The sequence below is a fragment of the Copidosoma floridanum genome, unplaced genomic scaffold, assembly GCF_036245765.1.
Source record: "Copidosoma floridanum isolate Cflo_tuat_1 unplaced genomic scaffold, Cflo_Japanese_pri ptg000030l, whole genome shotgun sequence".
Classification (NCBI taxonomy): domain Eukaryota; kingdom Metazoa; phylum Arthropoda; class Insecta; order Hymenoptera; family Encyrtidae; genus Copidosoma; species Copidosoma floridanum.
In genome coordinates, this window is record NW_028321907.1 from 3393163 (window position 1) to 3415958 (window position 22796).

A 22796-nucleotide genomic window follows, 5' to 3' on the forward strand; every position below is an offset into this window, starting at 1 on the left:
GTGAAAAATCAAATTCCCGTCTTAAAAATACCTTTACCTCAAAGTAATTCTTGTGAAATTGAAACGCGTAAGGTAAAGGGCCCATCTATGAGACAGTTTTTTACCACTTTTTTTGCTATTAAATTAATGTACACTCTCTATGAGCGGAAATATATCAAGTTTTGGTATCAATGAAAGCATTAGATCATTACGAATAATATTATAATTTTTAAATTCAAATAAAACGTTAAAAAATAATTTTATAAACAAATATAAACAGGATGGAAATGCACCTATTAATGAGACACATTGAATCTGTAGGGCCCTGTGTATGAGACACACGTCCGTTACTATGAGACACCCATGTTATTTAAATGCGTCTTGAGTGTCTCTTAATAGGGACAACACATGTTTGAGGTTATGTTTTCACATTGTACCTATGTATGAGACAGGGTCTTACAATAAAATTCTTTATTATTTAATAACGTTTGAAGTTCTTTAAAATATTTGTTTATTCAAAAGATTATATTATAATGATATTAAAAAAAATTTCTTTTCATGTTTAAGTATTACGTATATAAATTAAACTGGGTGTCTCATGCATAGGTACCGATTTTAAAATTGTCTCATAGATGGGCCCTTTACCTTATATTGAATTAAAAAATGGTCCGTGGTTGTGGCTTTGTACGTGCATACAATATATATATATAAATATATAGAAGAAAAACTTACGGAAAAATATACTTTTATAGTATTTGCATTAGCAAAATATTCCCACTGTGAGGCACAAGTGCCAAAAAGTCAAAACAAACATGGTTTTCTGGTCAAATATTTTACTTCTTGAGACACACACAAGTTTCATAAATGTAATTTACTTACATTTAGACTAAACAATTTACTTGAGAAGTTTTCTGGCTTTCTTACGCACCACGAATGGTTTCGTGATAATATCACATTTACTCCAACTTTTTTTCATGCAAATTAAGAAAATGCTTAGTTCGTTTATCACAAAATTATCCAATGGTCAACGTTTATCGCTAAAAATTATTAATCCCCAATCATCGTTATCATCATCATTAAAGTGTAATTCAAAACGTACGTACACCTGTTGACTCGCGAGTTTTCTTGGATATTTTACATCCATTTTACCCTCGTTTCGTGACAAATCTCATGCTTCTATAATAATTAAGATTAGTGACACATAAAAATTAATAGTAGTGGAAGGATGGCTGTTTATATATTTATACATCATTTTGTCATTCAGCCATGCACACCAGCCGTGCAGCTCGACCAGAAAATATAATATTCGAATGGACTGAACCAGAATTTCATTCGTCATAGTTATTTTTTTTCGTAGTCGAAATACGTAAGATTAACATTATTTGTAATTATCATGTATATAACAATAGCAGTACAATAGTAATAGTTGCGATAGACCGCTGCTAATAGCTAATTGGTGTTCGTACGTTGATCCCTCCTTTACAAATTGGTACTGGATAAATACCTGTGTGTTTTTATTTTTCCCATAAATCTTTCCTTCTTTTTTTTTTTTTTTTTTTTTTTTTTCATGAATAAGACATTCATATGTATATTTGAACGATAATGTTCGTCAAATAAAAAAATAATTACTCTCTTTGTTATTAGCCCACTGCAATGCTCAATTTTTCTTCTCCTCGGTTTAAGAAATTTATACAAGTTGACTTAGAAAAATCTTGGCAATAATCCCTTTCTTCAAATTTATTTTCTAACTTTTTTTTTTTTTTTTTTAATTAAACCTACACCATTGGATTTTTACCTATCCCCGTATATTTATGTAATTCATTAGTGATGTGTCTTTTTGGATTGGTACGGAACATCTATATGTAATAAAGTGTCAGTAGGCTAAGCCGTACAACCGTAAAGGAATTCTTAAATACGACTACAGTAGTACCATAGTAAATACGAATGTGTATATCTTTAAAGTCGTTTTACGTTTTTATTTTTAATTGATTTTTTTTAAATATTAAATATGTTCCCTTACGCCTATAGCCACGCACTTTCTTTCGGCTCGCTACGCTATGTCGTACGTGAGATTTTTTTTTTTTTGTAATTTTTATAATTTTTTTTATTCGTTTTAACGAAGTCTTATATGAACGTATCGACAAGACGTTTAAGATTTTTTTTTCTTTTTTTTTTTTTTCAATGTACGTATGTAAACGTTTAAGAAATTTTGGTAGTTCGAGAGGAGATTGTTAAAATCCGCTTTGTAAAATTGATAATCATATTATATGATAATAATAATTGGTTCTATACATCGATACTCAGGAATTTTTCTTCTCGGGCAATTCGTTTTCTAGACCAACATTTCTAAAATTCACACCCTTAAACATTAGGTAAATATTGTATTTTTGCTTCCTCGTTAATTTACAATGTATATGTATATAATACTTTTGTTACTTGATATTCGATTTCTATGTGAATTTGCTAAAAATATATCGTTAATTTTTTAAATCCCTTAATTTTATTCTCGGTCCTACACCATCGTCGCTTTCGTATTTACCGAACGGCAACGCGAGTCGCGTAATGATCCTTGACCACGACGACAACGGCATTCTTGGATAATCTTGGATTATACGCTGATTCCGCGCTATTCTCGTTTTTATCGCCTTAAAGCCGCTAGAAAGTACATGTATATAAGGTCAAGGCTCTTGATTTTCTCCTCCAGACCGTAAATGCATGGGAGTATGTGTGCAGGGTGTTTCCGTCGCGTCCCCTTTACGTACACGTTCACGAAATCATGGCATGTTGTTCATGTCCTCTGTTACTAGTTGAAACTGTTCTTGGCCTACGTAAAAACGTTTTTTTTTTCTCTCATTTTTTTTTTTATCAATCAACTACGACTAATTAAAAATAAATTTTTCTACGCAACGAAACACTGCGGTAAAGACAAAAGAGCGAAAACACTCAATAACAAAAGCGGTAATGCATAAATACAACGCATATAAATGTCCAACTGATGGAGTATAGCGAATATCGTCAAGCAGCGATGAGACGGAAAAACATGTATATATTTCACCGATCACGTGCCTCATTCATCATCGGAAGCGTCTATTTCGAGACTATATTCTCGAGTGGGCACTGCACATGATATACCCAAGCACCCACTCCGGGATGCAAATTTCGAGGCTTGCATGCATTTCGCCCGAGGGTGCACTAGTACACGTATAATACAGCTCAGCCGGCTGTAGGCCGAGGCAAGCAATCAAAGTGCAAATCAAACAAAATGAAAGATGCATGTTTCTGGAATGAAGGATGAAAGAAAAGGAAAAAAAAAAAAAAAAAAAAAAAAAGCCAGGGGTGAAGGATACAAAAAGCACACGTACAGATACTTGTTTGTGCATCGCACACATTCAGGTGGTGGAAAAAAAAAAGGGAAATGAAGAGCAAAGACTACATGCGTATGGACTCACTGTGAAGGTAAGCGGCGAGTTCGCGATCCTCGGCCGCAAGGGCGAGATCCCGTGGGGTGTTCCCCTGGCGGTCGCGAACCGTGAGGTTGGCTCCGCCGGCCACCAGCATGCAGCAGATCGATCGGTGCTTCTGTTGCGCCGCTTTGTGGAGTGCCGTCTGACCCCTGCGGGGCAGAACAACGCGCTACACTGTATATACCTGTATACGCGCAACTGTACTTCCCATTCAGAGACGCAGGCACTGTATATATACATATACCACCGAATTTTAATCGGGAAACAATAACCGCGAGCCAACCGTGTGTGTCCATTGTACCCCGTGACCCTCGGCTGTGTGTATACGAGGGGGAGGATATCGCTCGAGCTACAGTAATTATTGTGCTCGGGAAATGTAAAAAAAAAAAAAAAAAAAATTTTCTCCACTATACTCCGCCCATCGTCGCTCTGCCTCCGGGAAACGTGTTTTAAACGCGTGGGCGTACGTTAATTAATAGCAAATACACGCGCACAATCCTACGTGTATACATATAGTACACATACGTGAAACTATATACGCGTGTGTTTGATAATGCAGAGCGCACCATTGCCCGCGGCGCATTTTCAATTCCGAGAGCCTTTGTTTCATTTTTTTCCCTTTTTTTTTTTTTTTTCTCATTTTTCATTTTTTTGCGTTCGGGTATACGTTTCCATCAGCCGCGTTGCGTCACTACATTATACATCGAATATTCGTCCACCCCGTCCGAAAGAATCTAGGGCACTCGTGAATTTTCTTCTTCTTCTTTTTTTTTTTTTTTCTCCTCCTTCCCCCCCCCCCCGTTTTTTTTGTCTCGGCTAAATTATTAACGATGGGCGTGGATACATTATGGATGGTGCAATCCATCACGATTAAGCGGCGTCGTCTGCTCCGTATCTCTTTTTCGCTCACTTACACGTAATGTCCCGTAATTTATGGAGCCTCTTTTTCCCGCCCATCTGGTTTATCCGCGTTGTTTCCACCGATACGCGTAGGTGTATACGCACTTTTCACGGTATTGAGGTACATCACCCACGGAGAGCTGTACATTTATGTATTTACAGATAGCCCCCCCCCCCCGTCGCGTTTTATCAGCGACAAAAGCTCGAGTCACCGACACTTGTGGAAAATTCCACCAGTCATTTCCTCCGAAAGTACATTTTATGATAAATAACCCACAAAGAGAGAGGGGCTAGGGACACTCACTTGTCGTTATCGACCATGTTGAGGATCGTCGGTGGGGCACAGGCGATGAGGTAGCGCACAATGTCCTTGCAGCCCGTGCGCGAGGCTACGTGGAGGGCGGTCTGGCCGGTGGCGTCGATCGACAGTAGGGAGTAGCCCCGCTCGTGGAGGGCCTTCAGGCCGACGAGGTCGCCGACCTTGGCTGCCCGCAATACGTCGTCCGACGAGCGCTCCAGCAGCTCCGTGTGGAACGTGAGCACCTCGGGGCTCAATCCGAACAATCGCTCTTGGGGGCTGCAAATTGTCGCAAACGAAACGCCATTGGGTCATCGGTGTAAGCTCCTTTGGGACATAAACTATATTGAATGTACTCGGAGAATCAATCAACCGATCGATCGGCAGTTGGAAAAAAAAAAGAGAGAAATTACACTTGTTCACGGGTTCGTAATTCGATTCTTCGGTGTAACATTTGTTTGGGGGGTACGGCGAGGTATGACGTTTGCTGTCGCACTAAATTTGTCAAATTAATTTAACCCGGTCCAATTTCGTCGAGCTCGAATCATTAGCGCGCCAAAGAGAGGGAGGGGGTGCATGCGAGTGCGCGTTATTATGAACTAAACTTTTTCTCCCCCTCCTTCGCTCTCTCTCTCTCTCGTTAATTAGATTTTCACCCCGACGTGGCTGCAAAAGAAGCGATTTGTCGAACCGTGTGTTGGTATGTACATCTATTTCCGATTCCATAAATATTATTCTCGAAATGTAGCGCGGGTGGGGGGGGGGGGGTCCCATTGTGTACGGGAAAGCTGCTTCCGTTCCACCTCGGCCCGGAGACTCTAAAAATAGCACTCGAGAGCCGAACACCGCGGAGCGAGAGAATCGTGTCGCGTACTCTCCAACATCACAAGTGCCTCCCACCCGCCCCTCGATCGCGACCGCGGATCCACTTACGTACGTGTACACAAGTGCACTACTACGTACACGTCTCCGCGTTCAATCATTATTCTGATGTGTCAATCATTATTCTTCTCAAAATCCCCGATAACCCCCTGTGTACTCCATGTACGAACATGTATAACAACACAATTTTAACAAATACATTGTAAATCCATGCCTGTTAAATTATACGTTTAAATTGTATAACACTAATTTTTTTTTTTTTTTTTTTTTTTTTTTTTTAATACATCGTGGTGGAGTGAATGATAATTTGAAGGACAAACACATTTAAAACTTGTTTGTCACAGATTTAACAAGCTCACAAGTGTGTGGCAGAAATGTTTTACTCACTACAGCCTTCTTATATGTAAATCGTTGAAGAAAAACAATAGTTGAGTTAAGTGGAATACAGGTGAAATAGTTTATATTTTATAAAAAGAGGAATTTCGATTATACACGCTTTAAACGTGTACTTTGAGACGCTTGGATGTAACAGTGATGATAAAAAAAAAAAAAAAAAAAAAACCAGCTTAAAGCTTAATTTGCGGGCGTACCTTATGAAGGTTGGTTGGTTCTTGTGGTGGTGCGCGTGTCCAGCACCGCCGTAGGGCGCGTTGGACTTTGACGAGGATTGCTTGGAGGTACCACCCCGCAGGTTGTGATTGTTGGCCATCCTGGGGTCCTCTTCGTTGGCGCGCGCGTCCGACCTCCGGCTGTGCCGACTACCACCCGAGGGATGCCTCGACTTGGCCGGCGCCGAGCCCTCCCTCGACACGTGCTGCGAGCGATGGTGTTGCTCACTGGTCTCGCGGGGCGAGCGCTCCCTGCTACCTCGATTGCTGCCGTGGTTTTTGCTGCTGCTGCTGCTGCTGTTGTTGATGGTGGTGGTGGTGTTGTCGCCCGAACGAGCCGACTCGTTGCGCGATTTGCTTCGGTCGGCCTTGCGCCGGTCTTCTCTTGAATTCCACAGGAGTTTTTAGAGGGGACTCTTCGTCACAGGGAACTCGGTGTTGCGGGACTTTTACGGTCTACCAAGGGACGGTGGGTGGATACGAGAGAGAGAGAGGGACAAACAACAACAAAGCTTCGTTTAGCGTCTTTTTTTCCATCGTCGCACACGCACTCTCACCGGCACTCACTCTCTCACACACGTGTGCATGCATCGCGTGGCTCTTACAAAGATCTAGCCATATGTTACTTTTGAAAAAAAAAAAAAAAAAGTTACAGCTAGCCAGTGCTACGCGTGTTGATAAATGTATGTATATAAATACACTTGGTGTGCAGCGTACCTCGTGGACCCGTGGTTGTCGGCCTGCGAGCTGGGCAGCGGGTTCTCGTGGAGGAGGTAGATCGCGTCGCTCACGACGTCGGCGACGTAGTGCAGCTGCTCCTGCGCCCTATCGATCCGGAAGAAGCGCTCGGCCGTGCAAGCTGCGAGGGGGGCGGGGGGAAACAAAAACCTCGTGACTCTTGGTACGATGTAGAATAAATTAAGGTTTAAAAAAGAGAGGGAGGCTCACAGTCGAGGAAGCAGCAGGTGTCCATGGGGTAGTCCTTGGCGAGCATCTTCCTGAGGGACTCGAGGTCCATGGCAGCGTCGAGGTCGAGGGGCTCCTGCATCCATAGGGTCGCCGTTTTCACGAGCCTCTCCCTGTCCGAGTGGTAATTCTCGTAGTCGGGCATTTTTATCCTCATGAGCGGTATCTTGAGCTTTTCGGGCTCGGCGGTCTTCTGGTGCTTCCTCGGCCGGCTGAAGCCCCGGCGCTTCGCCAGCATCGTCGCCTTGTTCAGTAGGCTCAAGGTTATCACCGAGGGCAGCAGCCGGCACGCCTCCCCGTCCACCTGCGCATTCATCGGCCACACTTTTTAAGAAATCGCTATACACATACCGGCAAACGTTTTTTTTTTTTTTTTTATTTCTCACTGCCCCGCCTCCTTCTTTGCTTCGACAGTCCATTAGCGGGGAGCGGGCTTTTCGTCCCTTTACGGCCGTCGCGATTATCACTTCCAGGATTATTTTTATGATGTAAAGTGGAGGTGGCTCGGAATAACCCGATTCGATCGCGCTGCATTAAAAGTGATTTCTTCATTTTCGCCTCCCCCGTTCCGGGATTACGCGAGGGTGATTTACGACCCCGGGAGCTTTTTTTTTAAGTCTATCTCGGCGATGAGGGCCGCGTCTACCCGGAGTAATGAATCATGCAGAATCGCGATGAAAACTTTTTTGCGAGCGAAAGACGATGAATGAAAGAAAAAAAGAAGCTGCGACAGGAGTGAGTTACAGTGGAACGAGCTTTTATTTAAAAAAAAAAAAAAAAAAAAAAAAAAAAAGTCCTTCCTGCTCGACACGCTTGTAGGTGTGGGAATTTAATATCCGAGCTGTGCAGGTTCGAGCTTTGATTTGCGATCGGTGGGACGGGGAAAGATTGCGCTTCGTGCATATTAATATGTAAAAAAGCGTGAGAGAATTGCGACCTGCCGAATAAAATTCTAGGGGACAGCTGTGGCGGGGGCGAAGAGGAAAATTGAGAGGCTGTTTGGGCTGAGCAACAATTTATACGGCGACGATGAAAATTTCGTACAAATTGCTATAATAACGGTTCAATGGAAAATTAATACAATTTACCGAGAAATTCTCGAGCGTTTTTGAAATTTCATTATATTTTATTATTTAACGAACATACTTTCACAAAATTTCGATGGTATGTACATTATTTATATTTACGGTACCTCGTATACTTAAAAAATAGATAAAATATTATAATTAATGTCGTTAAAGTAAGTATGAAAGCAGGTGATGCATGTTAAATAATAAAAGTTTCAACGAAAAATCAAAGATAAGTGGTAATAATACAAGTTTTTTTTCAGCTAATTTTAACGCCACCTCTTGATTTTCAGAGTATTTGGTTATCGCCATATCAGGCTCGTGCAGCATGCTATACTCTATTCAATTTCCTACCCTATCTTTATGGACACCGATACGATATGCATTTTTTCCAACCATTCTAGGTCATGAAAAGTTTTTTTTTTAATCATGCAATGTATTTTCTCTCTATTACCGTAATTTCCTCCAAAAGCGTCTCAATTTAAGTTGATTGGGTATCGATCGTTATATGGATGAGATATTTCCTCTCTGGCGTAATTGTGTTAAAATAAGCGGAACTAATTTTATATTATTTCAACTTTGGTTCCAAGAGGCAAAGCTACACCAAATTCTCGATATAACATTTATTATTTTGGACCCGAAAAAAAAAAAAAAAAAAAAAAAAAACAGAGCCACGCACCTGCATGGGTATGGTCTTGGTGGTGACGATCTTGGCCGAGCTGCACTGGGCGAGGCTGGTCCCGTGGCCCCCGGCCTGCAGAAGAGGCAGTTGATACGTGGTCAAACCGACGACCTCGATGAGACTGTCCTCGGTCGTGGGTGTCTGGCCGATACCACCGCCCCACGGATGGGTCCCACCGCCGTACGAGTCGATGTTCAAGAAAAGAATCGCGTGCACCCGGTGCTCCTTCAGCTTCGACGTCAGATCGTTGCCGTCGCACTCGAGGGTCACGTACTCCGAAAGGTCCTTCCACCTGCGTATCACTAGATCCTTGCCGCCCATCTGGCCGTAAAACATTTTGTTTCGTAACCGCGAGTTGAAGCGCTCCGGGTGGGCCTCTGCGGCAAAGAGAAACAACGAGAACGACTCGAGTCAAGGTTTATTTTTTTTTTTTTTCCTTCAAAATTTGGATTAAATATATATCGATGGTGCTCCAAAGTGCAAGGACCTCGTGTATAGCTTTGCCGAGCAGAAACGTCCGTGACACTTAATAAACAAGCAAAGCCCGCAAGAACGTGGGAGAAGAGGAGGGGATAAAAATACATTGAATTTCATTGAAAGGTGCTGTCAATTTAGATGCAAATTCCGTCTCGATATTCCAATTTGTTTTTCGGGGGGGCTGGTGTCTGTATGCATGTTCGCTCCAGTAAATAGCTCTTGCCCCTGTGCGTGACGCAAACGTGAGGGGTGCATGCATACATATATATACATACATATACGTAAATATGCAACGCGACGCCCTATGAATAAAAAATTTTCATCCAAATCTTTTTTTTTTTTTTTCCCTGCCAACCCACGCCCTCTCGATCTGAATAACCGCGATTTATTTTTCTTTTCTTTTCCTCTCCGGGACTCAAGTGTATTTTTAATTACTTTTGCAACACGCGGCGTTCGTTCCCTTCCCCTCGGTTGATTCTTTTCAACGATTTTAGCTTAACGACTGTAAGCACAGCTTGAATTTTGCATGAAGCTGTATTTTTCGCAGAAATATTTAACACGAATTGGCCAACGGCTAAACGAAGGGCTGGAGAAAATTGAGCTGGTTAATTTTTTTCTTTTTCTTTCCCTACTTTTGACCCGTTTTAAATTAACTCCTTGAAGTATATAATATATACCTCCTTGAACGTTGTTTCAGAGATTAAAGTATAGGTCCGAGTTTTCATGAATTTTCAGTCAAACAATGAAAAGGCCGCTAGTGCTTGCGGGAGTTTTGAAATAATGTCAAATACGAAATTCACTGCAGGAGACCACTAACTTTTTTTTTCCCCCCTCGCGCGAGTATTTATTTTTCAAACTACGCGACCACGATTTTTGTTCACTTCATTTCTTGGCGTTTACCTTAAAAATAGACGCGTGTACTTAATTACACGAGCTTCGAAAATAACCGGCGTTCGGTCTCTTTCTTTTTTTTTTCTTCCTCCGACAAATCGAGCTGCTACGAAAAAAAAAAACTCTCGTAAATTTTAAACGCCTTTTAAGGATCAAAGTGGATGTTATCGACCAAAAAGTTGGGCAAAGCTCGCCTTAAAAATGCCCTTTTGTTTCTCTCGTCCCTCTACCCAAAGTAACGCGCCGAGTCGTAAGACGAAACGTCCAAGTTTGCAAACAGAAAAAAAACAAAAAGAAACTACTTTCCCAAAGTAACACCAACAGATGACCGACGAGGAGAAACAGCAAGAGCCAAAGGGAATACGCAAGGAGCGTCATTTGTATTCAACTCCGAGCTCCCCGTACCCATCTGCAGCTTTTCAGATCCATTAAATGCAACGGCGCCACGTGGCGAGCCGCTACACTGCAAGATGTTGTACGATATACGTATACTCTAGTGCGCTCTTTGTGCATCTAAAAATAACACTCCCTTCCTCCCACGCTGGTATTATTGTACTTTTGCGTCTATCGGGAGGAGGCATACAATTTAACGATCCTTTAAAATCGTTTTATGCTGAAATTTCTGAAACTCTCTTCGTTCGGCAAAACGCGGGAGGCGTATATATCTTTTTATGTTATCCTTAACCCGTGTATAAACTTTCGTCTCGTTTGTCAGTTGCTCTAAAAAGAAACATCGTTATTTCACCACAAAAAGATAAAAAACAAATCTGTATGCATACGTATATACGTGAGATCTATATTTGTGTCAAAAGAGAGCACGGGTAATGGTTTGCTTCCTTATACCGACGCGTTTGTCGAGAAGTAAGTTATGATACAAAAAGGTACTCGCTAGATTTTATAGCAAATGGTACCGTGTTAAAGTTGCAACACCCTTGTATTATATTATAAAAAAAAATTTTTTTTTACACCAAAAATAAATGAACCATGTTTATGCTCCGTTGAAAGTAGACGGTGTTACTAACTGTGGATCAGTGGTACCAATAAAAACTAATCAAGGGCAAAGGAATCGTTAAATCGACACTTAATGCGATTGTGGTTCACAATGACGTCAACCTTCTTCAATCCCTCACTCCCTGAAGTAGGTATATATATATGCGATTATACTTAAGAACAATAAATGAACAAATAATGAGCCCTTCCCGAGCAAATGACCCTTTATTTATGCAATGAGCCGATATGTCGCTGCTCGTGACATACTCAAAAGCCTCGAAGGATTATGCACTTAAAAAGGACTTGTATGTTCATTCCTTGTATAATTAATTTTCTCAATTCAATTTGGAATTAGAGATAACGAATGCCTACGAGTTGACAGAAGTAATAAAACAAAGTATTACTTCTGTTCAAGAGAAAAAACGAAAATTCCACGGGAAGTGTACTGGCCTTAACCCTTAACACAGGGTGTTGTATCACGCCGGTGTTTCTTCAAGTTGATGTAGCAGCACTCGCGTATAGCTGACCGACAGTATACCAAGAGATGTTACTCTTAAAGAAATACGTATTTATTTTGAAGGCAATTTAAGGATTTTTTACTCGTTTCTTTCGCATCCGACTAAAATGTACTTATTTTTCTAGCGTGAGGACCTAATTGCTCATCCTAAACTAAATTTATCCGAAAAAATGAAGTTTTGCTTGAAAGGTAAAAAACAATTACTCATAACGTAATGCTGCTGCATCATTTAGATCAGATCAAACTGCAATTCAATATGTTAAAAATCTTTTTGCTTTCGGGGCACAAAAATGGTTATTCTTTTGATTCAAAAGCACGAGAAAATTGTATTTTTTCACTATACCTATAGATCATCCGGAATCCGTAACGCAGTCACGCGTAACAATGTATTTTCCTTTTACTTTATGGTAACGATAAACCTTTTCCAACTTCAAACATGAGATAACGTATACCTACTAGACATCGATATACATATAATAGGTATACTCACAATATACGTAACGCTAAAAAAAAAAGAAAAAGAAAAAAAAACGCTACCAGGTAAACGGATGCTCGTCAAAACGACGAGAGCCAACTACGGATGTTGCAGCGGATGGGGGAAAAACCTCGGGGAAAACCAGGGCAAACGCGTAAAATAATGAACGCGTCCGTCCAGCCATCAATCAATCGTACACTATCGAGTTACGCGTGGTAAAAAAAAAAAAAACAATACACACGCACAAAACATATTAAAAGAAACAATATGTATATAGGTACCACATGTATAACGTATATATAGGTGTATATGTATATATATATAAGAGTATACCTCTGGCCTCGTGAAACTCGAGAGCGATGTGGGCGTCGACGCCGAGCGAAAAGTAATTGTTGACGACGTTGAGGGGCAGGTTTTCCTTGCCCTTGGCCGCGTCCTCGTCGTTGCCCTGGGCGTCGTTGTTGCGCTCGACCTCGAGTTTCCACCTGTCGAGTATCGAGATCTCGCTCTCGGCCATACCGTCGAGGATCTTGTTGATGGGCTCGTCCGTGTAGCCGCCACCCCAGCCCAGGGCCCTGGCCAGGTCGTTGCCCGTGCCGAGGGGCAGAGTGCCAACCGCGGGCGGCGGGTTCGCCCCGATCTTGTCCAGGACCGAGAGCACCCAACCGACCGTGCCGTCACCCCCGCACGCCAGGATACGCAAGTTCGGCACCTTCTTGAACAACTCCAGCCTGAGGAACCCACCACGCACATTTCAATGCCAATCGATACGAGCTACTTCTTTTTTTTTCATCATTGTTTTCGTCGCTGAGAGTGTGTACTCTACGTATACCCATAAGATCACGATACGACGGCGTGTAATTACTCGCGCGTAAAACGCCTGGATCATGTGTTGCCTTAAAGCGCACACACACGTACACGTACTCTTTGTTCTTTTAATGAGTATATTTTACGATCGCGGGCCGAGATATAGCCTTCTATCGCCACGGATGCATCTACCGCCGCGACTCCGTGCTGTAGAAGAGACCTGCACGACGTTACATGTATACTCGTATGCAAGATTAAGAGAGACTACGCGTCGAAGACTCGTTTTTAGGTGTATTTCACGTTTTCAATTTCAGCGTAAGGATGAAAATTTGAAATCCCTACAGCACGTATGAACCATGGGCGCGTACGTGTACTTTGGTCGTAAGTACACCCGCGGGAGATGTGCGTGGGTTTCAATTTAAAAGCGAAAGAGATTGCGCAATCCGCGCTTCCGTTTGTGCGAACCGGGGACGAAATAAATCGGGCAAGTTACATGGTTTGTGCGTTCTTTGAAAATTGGTAAAAGCTTTTATTTCATTTTCACGTTCACCCGAGTGCAGCGTTACTGGGCGGTTGAAAAGTATCTCCGTACGTTACAGGGACGTTAAAAAGTTACGGGTGGGAAAAAAAAGCTCGGCGCAGAGGGAAATCGATTGACACGGAAATAAATAGCAGCAACGAAAAGTTTTTCTTTTTTTTTTCTTTTTCTGAAGGCGGCGTAATGATTGCTACAATTACCTCTTAAATTTTTGTTAGCCATCGGAGTTGAAAAAAGAAAAAACAAAACAAAAAAACGAAGCGAAATAATAAATCGACGTAATAATTTCAAGTAGGCGTCGTATTGCTAATTAAAAATTCCAACGCGAGAGGACAGGGGGACGAGTGTATACTTATTTACGCTCATCATCAGAAGTGTCGTCTGAAATTTCAACGCCCCAACACAAACACATTCGCCACCTAGTATATACGTCTTGTCTGCATGACGCTCGGCACGTATCTACTTACACACGCGCGTACAACACGTAGTGGTCCCCCTTTTGTCACGCGAACTTTGATCAACTTACTTAGTCCCCCCCCCACTCCCCGGCTTCTATACCTCTTTGTCGGTTCTAACACGTTTTCAGACGTCGTCAAACTTAATTACCCCTGGAACTTTCTCGCGCTCGAAATATCATTAAAATGACAATTACACAAAGTCAATTTGACATAAAAATTTGTATGAAAAAAAAAAAATACACGCCCAAACGTACAATACACACGGTTGAGGAGACTTGCGGGGCGAAACGCGAGAGCAGTTGACAATTTCATTAATGTTTCGCCGAGGAGAGAGAGCGTCGTTTCATCAAGTTAGATCACCAATGGCAGTGGTAGTTGTCACTTTCCTCCCAGAGGTCAAACTCGAGGGAATACCATGAATACATACGCCAGTGAGGATTCACTTTGCGAGCTGATTTAATTGAATGGTTTTACCATGTAAGGGTCAGGGGGGGGTGAGATTTTTACCCCACGAGATTGGGGGGTTGCAAAATAATTATGATGATCGTGCATTATAATTTAGATTAGAGCTCGGCGATTTGCATGCGTCGTAAGTGAGCACTTTATCCGAGCTGAGCCGAATAATCCTTGATGGATTTTAATTAAGCAGGACCAAATGAGCGAGCGAGAAGGGTGGTTATTTTCGCCGCTCCTGCAATTAGCCCCTGATATCCATATTTCGAGGTGTACAATTGTCGCTCTCTGATCCGTAACTTTGTTGATTCGTGCATTTTCGCGAGTAGAGAGGCACTAAGCGATCAAAGCAAGGAAAAACCGGTTCATTTAATATTTCAGTCGATGGGGCGAAAATAGACGACAGCTGACCGGCCCCTCCGAGTTATGCTCGTTTATTCAGGAGGACCGGGAGCTAATACATTTCCCACTGCTGTGTCTTGTTTTTTTATTTATTTTTTTTTTTTATTTCATTTTTCTCTCCCTCGTTCGTCTTTGGGCCGAAATCAATCGAGCTCATGCGCCCACGGGAAAATAAAAGCAAAAGTGATGTTCTACAAATCGATCGGGCATTCATTGCATGTATACATAACGAATCGTTGGAGATGGTGAAAAACAAAAAAACAAAAAAACAAAAAAACATTGACACAAGAGTTCGAGTGCTGCACCGGCAGCTACGTATACGGAACGTAAATATACACCCGCGCTCGAGTTCTCCTTAACGATCTCGTAATTTTTGAAACGCCTTTTTGTTTACTTTAGGCACATCCCTCGTGATCTCGGATGGAATTTAATCAACGAGACAATTTTTTTTTTTTTGTTTCGAGCTCCCCTCCGTGAAAACGCGTCATCGCGCGGCTGAAGGTATTTTAATTAAACGAGTAAACTTCCCGACTCCTTTTTGTACATCCCTACATAAGCCGGTACGGAGGGCACGTGTCGCGTGGGTGGGTAAACAAAAAAAGCCTCGCGCGATGGTTATTAGAATTCGTGTACGATTAACATAAAAAAGTTGGCGTGCAAAAAAATACCGCGTGTGTATCGATCACATTTTATTTTTAAAAACGAAATCGATAAAACCCCCCCGCCACGCAAAACGTGTACATACAAGGGGCTCATTGTTTATTCATGAGAGCTGCTTCTCGTAAAACTAACAATGAAAATTCTGGGTAAAACGTTCGATTCCAGGGGGGGAGGGAAGGGGAGGGAAAGAAAAAAAAAATCAATTTTCACATCCGCGCGGAGAGAGCCGAGAGCGTCACGCAATGACGCGTGAATATTCATGACCTACCCCATGTTGGGTCCACCCTGAGTGAGATCGAAGACCTGGCGAGGATTGAGCAGCCACTGGAACTTTGAGAGAAGCTTGGCGCCCTGATTCCCACCGGATCTCGGATTGATGAAGACGAGGACGGGCGTGACGCTGGTGTTGGGTATGGGCTTGATGGCCCACAGCTTGAGGGGGTCCTCCTTCTCGCCGGCGGCGTCCTGCTGCTTGCGGGCCTGGGAGCGCCTCTTGCGGGGCGACTTGCGCAGGCTACTCTTGAGCTTGCCCTGCCGCGGGAGCTTGACGATCCACGAGGGTGGCACGATGATGGACTCGTGGGTCCCGAGCTCGCACTGCTCCCCAATGCGCTCGGGGTTGAAGCACGACTCGCGGTTGTGGTACGCGTGCTTGCACCAGCTGCAGCTCACCGCTATGATCTCTTTCGAGGAGAAGCTCAGCTTCGACTGGAAGGCCTTGTTGCAGTTGGTGCACTTGCCCTTTTGGCTGCGCCGGTGCACCCAATGGTGGTTAATGACCTTTTGCTCCCGGTACTGGCGCACACCGATGTCGCGGTAACTCGGCTTGCATTGGAACCCGAGGCTCGCCGTGCACGCCGAGTGGGCGACCACCCGGCAGGCCGAGCACTTTAGTCGGGCACCGTGTTTCTAAGGACAAAAAACCCACAGGTTTATACACTCGTTTGGGGTCGTACATTTTGGGGGTGGGAAAAGGGAGTTGTAAAACTTGTACATGTATACACTGAAGCGCGTGGGATTCCTCACGTGGGTTGACCTCGCTCGGTCCCTCTCTTTGTTCGCGCCGTAATCCCACCCCGAGTCATTTGACGGATGGATTTACATTCCTTTTTTTGTTATACCCTCCGAGAACGGCACACGGGGTATGAAAAAAAAAAAAAAAAAAAAAAAAGGGGGGAAAAAAAGGAGAGCAGCGATGATAAATTCAACTTGCGAGGCGGGGAAAAGTCGGGCGGGCCGCTTTGACGGGGGGGAAAGACAAATTTGTAATGGAAAGATTTGCTGAACGACGCGGAGGGATCGAAATTCAAAGTAGTTTCGAAACTGCATATTGACGCCGGGGGATCCATTATAAGGGGTTGGCTTTTCGCGGAACTTGTACATATTACATAGAATAAAATGAGTCTTTGTGTAAGACGGGAAAGAAAGTTTGGGCACATGGATCGAAGCAGGAGGGTGTGGGGGGTAGGGGGATGAAAGTTTTCAACAACTTACCGAACAGTCGTTTACGTAGCAAAATTCGCCAGAAGCGGAAGTGGGGACCCAGAGATGTTCCCCATTGACGGCCGAGTCGCTCCAGTCGGGTGTTGATCTGGGCTCCCTCTGCCCGGGACTCGGGACTTCGTCCTTTTGGCTGTAAAAGCAACGTTTTTTTATAACTCACCCCCTAGTTTTAATTTCAAAATTAAAAAAAATAAAAAATGGCCATGCAACACTTTGTTTCCTGTTGTTTTGTTTTTGCTTTTTATTTTTACATCTCAATTACGCTTAACATACACGTGCGTAAACATGCACCAATACAGCGAGTACAGTACACTTATGACGTAAAACGCTCTCCGAACGTATCGGACACCACAAAGGGCTAATTACAGTTTATGAAGTGCGTGCGCTTGACCATCATGTCATTGTTGTTCTAAACCAGGTGTGCGTGTGTTTACGATGTAAATATACCAATCGCGTGTGTGTAGGTAGGCATGTACACGCAATCTCGAAAACCCTTTTGTGTAAGTGTGTAGATACACGTGGGTGCTTGGACATAATTAACAGACGAAATCAGTAAGTTCGATCGGGCCATTCGAAGACATGTTGTATATATGAACGCACGCAACGCGGCCGGGGGCACTTGTGCCATTGTTTTGATTTCGTGTAAGCATTGTGCGTGTATACAATGGGGAAATTGAAATAAAATCCCAAACGTTGTGAATTTGCGGTACATAAAAACCATGCAGAACAACGGCTCGTATTCGTCTTGACAACGAGCCACAAGGACAACGTGCATCACGGGTGGAAAAACAATAAACCCGTCTCGACGAGATGGGGGGGAAAAAAAAAACGGTAAAAACTCGTGCAGCAAACGAATAAACAGGCAAAGAACCCAAAAGGTCACGCGAGCAAAGCGACAACGTACCCGGGAAAGGCAGCCTCGTTGCCGGGCAGCAGAGCCGTGTAGCGCGTCTGAGCCTCGGTGGGCAGGACGATGTCGACGCTCTTAGAGCGGGCGCTCTGCTGGGGCACCTGGAGCGAGTACCCGGACTCGATGCCGCCGTTCTTGTTGTTGTTGAAGCACGAGTCCACCGAGGCGGCTCTGTCGCGCTTCAAGTCCGGCACCGTCAGAAATATGTCGCGCACGACCAACTGGCCCGGCTTGTTCACCGGCTCGCCCCCCGCCCCGTCGCTGTCCTCCTCCACCTCCTCCTCCGCCTTCTCGCCGCCCCGACTCTCTTTTTCCCCGTCCTCGTTGTCCGGCTGCTGGTGTTCCTCCTCGTCGAGGCTACTCTGGACGGCCAGCGTAGCCTCGAGACTCAAGGTAGGCAGTTCCGAGGGGAAGACGGTGAGGGCCTCCTGCCGCGAGAGCGAGCGCCTGCGCTGCCTGCCCCCCGCGACCAAAAACGCCGCGTCCCCCGCCACGGGAGGCCGCGGCTCGCCCGAGGACGAGGCCGAACTGTAGTCGCGGTCCTCGGCGCTCGTCGTGTTAGTTGTCGTGGTGGTGGTCGCCCCGACGTCGCAGGGACTCGGGGTCAGGGTGACGCGGATCTCGGGGCTGCCCTCGCGGCGGGAGCAGTCGCTGCACTCGTCCTCCGCGTCCTCGGAGGCCTTTTGCAGCACGACAAAGTACAAGCTGTTGTCCTCGACGTCGCGCTCCAGTTTCGGGCCAGCCCCGGGCTGCACCTGCTGCTGTTGGGGCGTCGGTGGTGGAAGCAGCAGCAGCAACTGGCTCTGAAGATCGTCCCCTCCTCTGGTGTTGCCCTCGTAGTAGTCGGCCTCGTCTGCCTCGTCGTCGCCGTCGTCGCCCTCGGCCTCCTCGTCGTCCTCGTCCTCCCAGCTGTCGCTCGCCTGGGCCTGCCGGGCCCGCCACTCGTCGACGCACGCGCAGTGCCAGCAGCTGTACGCCTGGGCCGGGGGGTTTTCGCGCTCGGCGCTGCTACGCCAGCCCCGCGACATGACGTAGCCACCGTAGCCCCCGACCGTTGACGAGGACCTGTCGAGGAGGCCCGTTGCCGACGAGGGCCGCTCGGCCACGTCGAAGCTCCGCGAGCGCTGGCCCACCACCGCCAATTGGGGCACTCGCAGGTTCGCCCCGGTGGTGGACTTGCGCTGTTGGTAATGCTGTTGGTGTGTGGGCGAGGTGGGCAGGGGACTGCTGCTCGTCGCCATGGCGAGGTTCGCGATGGACCGCAACTCCGCTGCCCCGGCTTGCTGCTGCTGGCTCGACGACGGGGGCGAGGATAGTAACTCGTGGCGTTGGGGATCGGCGAGTTGGATCTCGTCGAAGGAGGCGGAGCGCACCTGTTTGGGCACCTCGAGGCTCGATTGGGCCTTCATTTCGGCACCGGTCGGGGTCCGCGACCTCTTGAACGTCGAGCGCAGCCGCTGCATAATATCTCCCCTACCTGCTGCCGCTAGTTGTTGCCGGGGTGATTGTGGCGTGACCGGGGACCACCGGGGCACGGCTGCCTAGCTGCCTGCTAGGAGCCGCTGCCACGGCTGACCCCATCCTTGCGAGTTCTGGTTTATCCCCTCCTTTTTTTTTTTAACTTTTTTATTTCGGTCTGGTGGTTCTGTATATATTATGCGGAGGCTGCTCCGCGACAGTATCGTCGACGGTCTATTGGCGGACTGGAGCCGAAAAGACGACGACGACCGTCGGTCTTCGCCTCCTCCAGCGCCTCCTCCTCGGGTGCAGGCTGTACGTTTGTCCAGTTTGGCTCATGTCCCTCGGGTGCTATGTACACCTGCAATAATTGGCGCCACTGTTGCGTGCCCTGCACTCCCCTACGAGTACACGCACGTGTCTGCAGGCGTGCGCTGACGACTTGCAGCGACTCCTTTGGTATATAATGTGTACACTTGTGACGTGCCTCTAATACATGTATGTTATACACGTGTACACAGCCACAGGGTGTATTATAGATGCTCGGGGTACTTTTCCCTCTCGCAAGCTGTCACGGCAGAGCGACACGGGTATCGAAGCACCGACGGTAAAATCGATCCAAGAGAGAGAGAGTGAGTGAGAGCGGAGGCACGCGAGTATTGGATATAACAGCCCGAGAGTAGGAGGAGGAGGAGGAGGAGGGTAGAAAAATTGGCAGAGAGCACAAAGAAGACAGGTATAATGTATCGAGACGGTGAGGAAGGGTCTTTGGAGACGAGGAGGAAGAGCTGGTAGATGGATGGGCTTAATTTTTCATCCCTCTAAGGCTCCAAGCTCGTGTCTACGCGGCATAACTTATTTCCACTCGGTAATGTACGCGTGTACATTAATATACGTGTACGGTGTATTAGCTGCGTGTGCCCGTCGTCTGTCGTTGGTAATATTTTTCGTTACCCTCCGCCGCTCTCACTCTCGACGGCAGACACGCACGTTTTCGATCATCCCCCGATGTACACGGCTTATCCCTCGACAAAGCTCGATCATCCTCCTCCTCCTCCTCCTCCTCCTCCTCCTCCTCCTCTTCCTCGTCGTCTTTTTTCACTTCCGGGCGAGCACCGATTCTTTTTCCGCAGTGACAATGAGCCGCGCTCGCTCGTCGGCCGATGACGATAGCCCAGTGAAACGAGGCTTGCAGCGCCGCGCTCATGGGAGCTGGCCCTCGGCAAAGACCACCAACAGGAGCACCACCATACCCATCGTAGGTGTATTATGTGGGTATACCCGCACCCTACGCTCTCACTGCCAGCTGGACTCGTGTGGACGAGTGGGTCGCCGCGCGTGTACCTTTCAACCCTTACGGTTACCACACGTGTGTGTGGATATTACCGGTGTCCCATCACCTTCTTTCCTCACGTTTGCCCGGAGCTTGCACGTACATTTATTTTTATGTTGTACATTCACGTAGTCGGCGAGCTCATGACCCTTACGGACTCTCCCCCTCTATGCTGGATGTGCTACAGGTACACACGTAATCTCTCTACTCCCGACCCCGTCACTTTGTTGCGTATGTGTGTACATGTATGTAACGTGTCGAGTCTACAGCTGTCACCGCAGCTTTTTTTTTCTTTACGTACACGGGTAAGTCGGTAGTTTCGCTTCGGGGGGATAGGGGCAAGAAGGGCATACACTACCGAGTATAAGGGGGTGACGCGAGCTTTTTTTTTTTTTTTTTTTTTTTTTTTTTTGTTGAAAAAAATTCCTTTTTTTTCTGTTATTTCCCTACACCTGTACACTTATAAAACACACGCCAGGTTATCTCCGGCCACCTAGCAGTGCTACCGACGCCGCGCTCGCCTCGCTACTGGCGTGAAGCTTTCGCCTCCTCTCCATCATTGCGCGTACGTATATGTACGTACGTATACACACACGTCGCTCCCTCCTCTCTTCCTTGGGGAAAAATAGGTAGCTCCGTTCATTCGGTCAGACATGCGCGCTGCTCGGTAAATCCGGCCTGGAAAATCGCGCGCAAGCTCCCGCCTATACAGGGCATATACCACGTTTAGCTCCACCGTATATATATAGCTTGGCCCCCTCGCGATGGGTTTTTCGTTCACAACACCCCCGACACTATACTCAATATTATAAGAGCGGTTGTACCGCAACAACTATATGGCATATATACACGCGTGTAATTTCTTCCTGCTCCTGACGTCTCGCGAGCCACTCGACGGCTACCCATCCGTCCACGCACGCGATCTCTCCCCGTGCACGCGCTAAGCTCGTATACGTATATGTAGGTATACATGTGTGTCTTGACGAAGAGAAAGAGGAACGAGCTCAACCCAATATTTCATTGCCCGAGCCCGTATATAGTGTATGATGTGTGTTGTACAGCCCCCCCCCCTGTCCCCTTATCCGTGTAGCTTTCGGCTATATTGCGCGCGCACTTGCGTGAAACGATATGCTCCACTACCGCTGGCTGACCCCGCCAGCTGTTATTGTTCTTTTTTGGGTGTGTGTACACGTGTATGTATGCGTCGGTATTTATGTATATAATATACACGTGAAAGCTCCCGAACGCACCGTACACACGAGCATATATATATACAATACATAGACGGAGCTGGAAAGATATTAGCGGTGTATATATGGCTCTTCCCACCCCCCCTGGTTTTCTAGAGTTCACAAAGCGACGCGCAAGCGCGAGCTTTTCCGAGGCTGTCCGCGCGCAAGTTCGACTCGGATAGAGGGGGGTACCATAGACGCTGTTTCACCGCACCGGCAATTGGGTAGTATATTGGTGTAATATACTAAAGTTTCGGCCGAGAGGCGCGAGAACGCGTCGCTTATACTGTTTCGCCCCTTGGATTATACATATATATATATTTAACCCAATGCATGTACACATTGGAATATAGAGGGGGGCAAGGAAAACACACGAATCGTCGTTCGCGGGGTGATTCTGTTGGTCCCCCCCTACCCCATCTCGGGTGCGAAAACTGAATGTTCCGAGATCTTTTCGTTTTTCTCCGCTCCACTTGTTTCCCCATCAAATATGATTCTTTCGTGATTCTCGGCGCGTTCGCGGGAGGGAGTGGGGTAAGAAGGGGTTAAATTCAACGGAGCTAATCTTGTTTACGTATTTTCCAATTAAGCGTGCCCTAGCAACTCATCAAAGTCAAACGGGGAGGGATGAGAGAGAGAGAGGGAAAAAACGAAGTAAATGAAAATTCCATTTTGTATATGGTGGCGGTGTTATTATCTATCTCTCAGTGGTATAAGGTTCGTAAAGGCGATACGTGACTGGGATGCATCCAGGTTGTACATGATGGTGATGATATTGCTACGGAATAATCGAGCAGCTGCAGTAGGAAGAGAGATATATGTATATTGGTACAAAATGTGCGTTGA

General features: G+C 45.8%; 1 protein-coding gene across 5 annotated transcripts in view; it reads right to left on the reverse strand.

Moving 5' to 3' along the window:
• The window catches only part of rdgA (retinal degeneration A), a 42623-nt gene extending 23049 nt beyond the window's left edge, over nt 1–19574 (reverse strand). Inside the window, exons 1-11 of one of the 5 annotated variants that reach the window (XM_014352037.2) lie at nt 17922–19574; nt 17009–17147; nt 15783–16423; nt 12530–12927; nt 8844–9223; nt 7080–7401; nt 6849–6990; nt 6114–6515; nt 4648–4920; nt 3429–3592; nt 2069–2803 (exon numbers count right to left, since the gene is read on the reverse strand). In XM_014352037.2, the coding sequence (XP_014207523.2) occupies nt 2754–2803; nt 3429–3592; nt 4648–4920; nt 6114–6515; nt 6849–6990; nt 7080–7401; nt 8844–9223; nt 12530–12927; nt 15783–16423; nt 17009–17147; nt 17922–19390 (4380 nt within the window). In that variant the 5' untranslated portion in view covers nt 19391–19574 and the 3' untranslated portion in view covers nt 2069–2753. Of the gene's footprint in view, nt 1–2068; nt 2804–3428; nt 3593–4647; nt 4983–6113; nt 6516–6848; nt 6991–7079; nt 7402–8843; nt 9224–12529; nt 12928–15782; nt 16424–17008; nt 17148–17921 lie in introns of those variants that run through there. The other 4 variants (XM_023390433.2, XM_023390427.2, XM_089597134.1 and 1 more) reach the window with 4 other exon arrangements.
• Between the last annotated feature and the right edge of the window lie 3222 nt (nt 19575–22796).